General features: G+C 41.1%; 1 protein-coding gene across 1 annotated transcript in view; it reads left to right on the plus strand.

The window, feature by feature from the left end:
- The window catches only part of polr2b (RNA polymerase II subunit B), a 12,969-nt gene that overhangs the window by 5,568 nt on the left and 2,198 nt on the right, over positions 1–5,203 (plus strand). Inside the window, exons 11-21 of the mRNA XM_014030139.1 lie at positions 897–1,040; positions 1,118–1,257; positions 1,343–1,454; positions 1,548–1,702; positions 1,815–2,013; positions 3,353–3,521; positions 3,601–3,697; positions 3,774–3,868; positions 3,955–4,205; positions 4,319–4,408; positions 4,581–4,688. Of these exons, the coding sequence (XP_013885593.1) occupies positions 897–1,040; positions 1,118–1,257; positions 1,343–1,454; positions 1,548–1,702; positions 1,815–2,013; positions 3,353–3,521; positions 3,601–3,697; positions 3,774–3,868; positions 3,955–4,205; positions 4,319–4,408; positions 4,581–4,688 (1,560 nt within the window). The remainder of the gene's footprint in view (positions 1–896; positions 1,041–1,117; positions 1,258–1,342; positions 1,455–1,547; positions 1,703–1,814; positions 2,014–3,352; positions 3,522–3,600; positions 3,698–3,773; positions 3,869–3,954; positions 4,206–4,318; positions 4,409–4,580; positions 4,689–5,203) is intronic.

Here is a 5,203-nt window from a genome sequence, read left to right on the forward strand (position 1 = left end):
TAAAATATTACCTTTTGTTTAAATGATAGTTTTTCATCTTCAGGGTGGATTAAGTGTTTTACTTATTTTATTCTTTAATTTTTTTCCAACTAGCAACTTAACAGATTCCTGTTTTGTTATATTTTATAAATATGCCCAAGTTTAATAATATGAGAGAAATCCACATTTTTCTGTTTATTCAGTCGGTGTTTAACACACACACAATGAATTGTTAAAGCGCCTGTGTCACGCCTATCCTTCAAATACAAAAAGTCAAAGAAAGCTTCTTAAGAAAATTGGCATAGTACACATGATTTTACACATTTTTGTCACATAACTGGCCTATTTTCTTTTGAATTTGGCTCAGYCAAAGTGAAACAGGAAGTGACATCAAAGGGGAACTCATTAATAAAATAAACTCGCTSGTCTCTGTTTGTTAAAACAAAATTATTTAAACTTTAACTGTTCTTCGTCTCTCTTTGATAGCGTCTCAAAATAATCTAAAGAAACATCAGATTCTTCTCTACAGTCTGTTGTAACGACGCTCTGTTTACATGCAGACATTCCCCTTTGACATCACTTCCTGTTTCTTCACATGCAAATATCTCAACAACTGTTCATCTGAGTGATGTGAAATTTGTTTTGCAACATGTTATCAGTGTTATCTTTCCAAAAATGCATTCATGTTAATTACAAAAATATGATGTCACAGGCACTTTAAAATAATACTGTATTTTGTTTAATTTAGTATGTAAAAAATTAGCCCTTCATGTTRTAGAAAGACCCTTGATTCAAGAGAATATCAGGTTTTTAAGAAAATGTCAGCTTATCAATTAATCGTTAGTCGAACTCTAAGATCAATCAACTTTAATCGATAACTTGGATCCTTCGTCTTAAATCTTCTCGTGTTCCTGCAGGTGTTGAACCGTCTTACCTTCGCCTCCACGCTGTCGCATCTTCGGCGAGTCAACTCTCCCATCGGCAGAGACGGGAAACTGGCCAAACCTCGGCAGCTGCACAACACGCTGTGGGGGATGGTGTGTCCCGCTGAGACYCCAGAGGTAAAACCCCCCTCAGGGTTTGGGTCCAGCCTCATCAGTCGGGCTTGTTGTCTAATAAACAAACGTCCCTGCTGCAGGGCCACGCCGTGGGTCTGGTGAAGAACCTGGCCCTGATGGCCTACATCTCCGTGGGCTCGCAGCCCTCGCCCATCCTGGAGTTTCTGGAGGAGTGGAGTATGGAAAACCTGGAGGAAATCTCTCCAGCTGCCATCGCTGAGTCAGTGACTTTACCCCGCTGTGCTCCTCAAACCTCTGATTCAGGTCCAGGTCTGAGTCTAAGACTTGTGTTTTTCACGCTTTAGTGCCACTAAAATCTTTGTGAACGGCTGCTGGGTTGGAATCCACAAAGATCCCGAGCAGCTGATGAACACGCTGAGGAAACTCCGCAGGCAGATGGACATCATCGTGTCTGAGGTGAGATCATCCTCCCGCCTCCACAGCAGGCACTACATCCAGGCCGACCAGTTAGAAAGGTTCACTCACAAACACCTGCACACCTGCTTCCAGGTCTCCATGATCAGAGACATCCGAGAGCGTGAGATCAGAATTTACACGGACGCCGGGCGGATCTGCCGACCGCTGCTGATCGTCGAGAAACAGAAACTGCTGCTGAAGAGACGACACATCGACCAGCTGAAGGAGCGAGAGTACAACAACTACAGGTGAGGCAGCGAGCAGGTAAACAGGAAGCAGTCAGCTCTGTTCTTATTATGGAGTTGTGGGTTGGGCTTATTGTTGTGTATTATTGTTGTTCACTGTTGTTTGTTTTTGCAGCTGGCAGGACTTGGTGGCGAGYGGCGTGGTGGAGTACATCGACACGCTGGAGGAAGAAACGGTTATGCTCGCCATGACTCCTGATGATCTCCAGGAAAAAGGCGTGGCCTATTGCTCGACGTACACCCACTGTGAGATCCACCCGTCCATGATCCTGGGAGTGTGTGCCTCTATCATCCCGTTCCCCGACCACAACCAGGTAAAAACTTCAACCAGGTATGAATAAACTACAAATAAAGACAGTAAACTACAAATAAAGACAGTAAACTACAACCAGATTTGAATAAACTACAACCAGATATGAGTAAACTACAAATAAAGACAGTAATCTACAACCAGGTATGAATAAACTACAACCAGGTATGAATAAACTACAAAAAAAAGACAGTAAACTACAAATAAAGACAGTAAACTACAACCAGATTTGAATAAACTACAACCAGATATGAGTAAACTACAAATAGACAGTAATCTACAACCAGGTATGAATAAACTACAACCAGGTATGAATAAACTACAAAAAAAAGACAGTAAACTACAACCAGAAATGAGTAAAGTACAAATACAGACAGTAAACTCCAACCAGGTATAAATAAACTACAATTAAAGACAGTAAACTACAACCAGATATGAGTAAACTATAAATAAAGACAGTAAACTACAACCAGGTATGAATAAAATACAAATACAGACAGTAAACTACAACCAGGTATGAATAAACTACAAAAAAAAGACAGTAAACTACAACCAGATATAAGTAAACTATAAATAAAGACAGTAAACTACAACCAGGTATGAATAAACTATAAATAAAGACCGTAAACTAAACCAGGTATGAACAAATTACAAATAAAGACACTAAACTACAACCAGATATGAATAAACTACAAATAAAGACAGTAAACTACAACCAGGTATGAATAAACTGCAAATAAAGACAGTAAACTACAACCAGATATGAATAAATTACAAATAAAGACAGTAAACAACTACCAGGTATACTGTAAATAAACTACAAATAAAGACAGTAAACTAAAACCATGTATGAATAAACTACAAATGAAGACAGTAAACTACAACCATGTATGAATAAACTACAAATGAAGACAGCAAACTACAACCATGTATGAATAAACTACAAATGAAGACAGTAAACTACAACCATGTATGAATAAACTACAAATGAAGACAGTAAACTACAACCATGTATGAATAAACTACAAATAAAGATAGTAAACTACAACCAGGTATAAACTACAAATAGACAGTAAACTACAACCATGTATGAATAAACTACAAATAAAGACAGTAAACTACAACCAGAAATGAGTAAACTACAAATAAAAAAGTAAACTACAACCAGCTTTAAACTACAAATAAAGACCGTAAACTACAACCAGATGTAAATAAACTACAATTAAAGACAATAAACTACAACCAGGTATAAACTACAAATAAAGACAGTAAACTACAACCAGAAATGAACAAACTACAAATAAAGAAGTAAACTACAACCACCTGGTCTGGTTTCTGTTCAGTCTCCCAGGAACACGTACCAATCAGCTATGGGCAAACAGGCCATGGGCGTCTACATCACCAACTTCCACGTGAGGATGGACACTCTGGCTCACGTCTTGTACTACCCTCAGAAACCACTGGTCACCACACGATCCATGGAGTACCTGCGCTTCAGAGAGCTGCCTGCAGGTAACACACCTGTTCACWGCGTACATCCATGTTTTCAGACTGTTTAGTTATTTTTACCTTAAGYTTGTTGTTTCTTCAGGCATTAATTCAATCGTTGCCATCGCCTCGTACACGGGATACAACCAGGAGGACTCTGTGATCATGAACAGGTCTGCAGTGGACCGGGGATTCTTCAGGTGAGCTCCGCCCACACCTGGAGCATTCCTCATGTGACTCGAGTATCTTTTTTTAATGCCGTGTTTCTTCCTGCAGGTCTGTTTTTTATCGATCTTACAAAGAGCAAGAGTCCAAGAAAGGCTTCGATCAGGAGGAGATATTTGAGAAGCCGACACGTGAAACCTGTCAGGGTGAGAAGTCTGTTAAATGTAGTCACACCAGAAACCTGTCAGAGTGAGAAGTCCCTTCAGAAATAACGTAATGGATTCATCTTCAGGTATGAGACACGCCATCTACGATAAGCTGGATGACGACGGGCTCATTGCGCCCGGCGTTCGCGTGTCCGGTGAGGACGTGATCATCGGTAAAACGGTGACGCTGCCGGAGAACGAAGACGACCTGGACGTCAGCAACCGGCGCTACACCAAGAGGGACTGCAGCACCTTCCTGAGGACCAGCGAGACCGGCATCGTGGACCAGGTCATGGTGACCCTGAATCAGGAGGGCTACAAGTTCTGCAAGATCAGGGTGAGGGCCAACGGGCACCCACCAKCTAAACCTGAACTCCACTCGAATAAAGGATCAAGTCTGAGTTTAGGATTATTATAACTGGATATGTTTTTAATCCTGGTTTGATGCAGGTCCGTTCGGTCCGGATTCCTCAGATCGGAGACAAATTTGCCAGTCGTCACGGTCAGAAAGGAACCTGTGGGATTCAGTACAGACAGGAGGTAAACAGGAAGTCAAGAAAACCTCTGCTTCCTGTCTCTAAAATGTCCATCTGTGTTTTTTAATGTATCGTTAGTTGTAGTCGGACTGATCTGATTTTTTTTTTCTGATTTAAGATCAATAATGTACAGAAGGTCAAACTGTTCCCATAATTTCTGTATTTTATTTTGAAAGGACATGCCGTTCACCTGCGAGGGAATCACCCCTGACATCATCATCAACCCTCACGCCATCCCGTCCAGAATGACTGTCGGCCATTTGATCGAGTGTCTGCAAGGAAAAGTAATCAATACTCTGATTGGTTCACAGTTATCTGTATTCTGATTGGTTCACAGTAATTCATACTCTGATTGGTTCGCAGTAATCCATACTCTGATTGGTTCGCAGTAATCCGTATTCTGATTGGTTCGCAGTAATCCGTACTCTGATTGGTTCGCAGTAATCCGTACTCTGATTGGTTCACAGTAATCTGTACTCTGATTGGTTCGCGGTAATCCGTACTCCGATTGGTTTGCAGTAATCCGTATTCAGATTGGTTCGCAGTAATCCAGACTCCGATTGGTTCGCAGTAATCCGGACTCCGATTGGTTCGCAGTAATCCGGACTCTGATTGGTTTTCAGTAATCCGTACTCCGATTGGTTCGCAGTAATCTGTACTCCGATTGGTTCGCAGTAATCTGTAATCCGATTGGTTTGCAGTAATCTGTACTCTGGTTGTTTCAGATGAATCTGTTCTCTAGTCTCCTTCCTGGTTTAAAACTTACTGACTACAGTAATTTATTAGAACACATTGGTAT

This window comes from Austrofundulus limnaeus, unplaced genomic scaffold (genome assembly GCF_001266775.1).
Source record: "Austrofundulus limnaeus strain Quisiro unplaced genomic scaffold, Austrofundulus_limnaeus-1.0 Scaffold1004, whole genome shotgun sequence".
Lineage (NCBI taxonomy): Eukaryota > Metazoa > Chordata > Actinopteri > Cyprinodontiformes > Rivulidae > Austrofundulus > Austrofundulus limnaeus.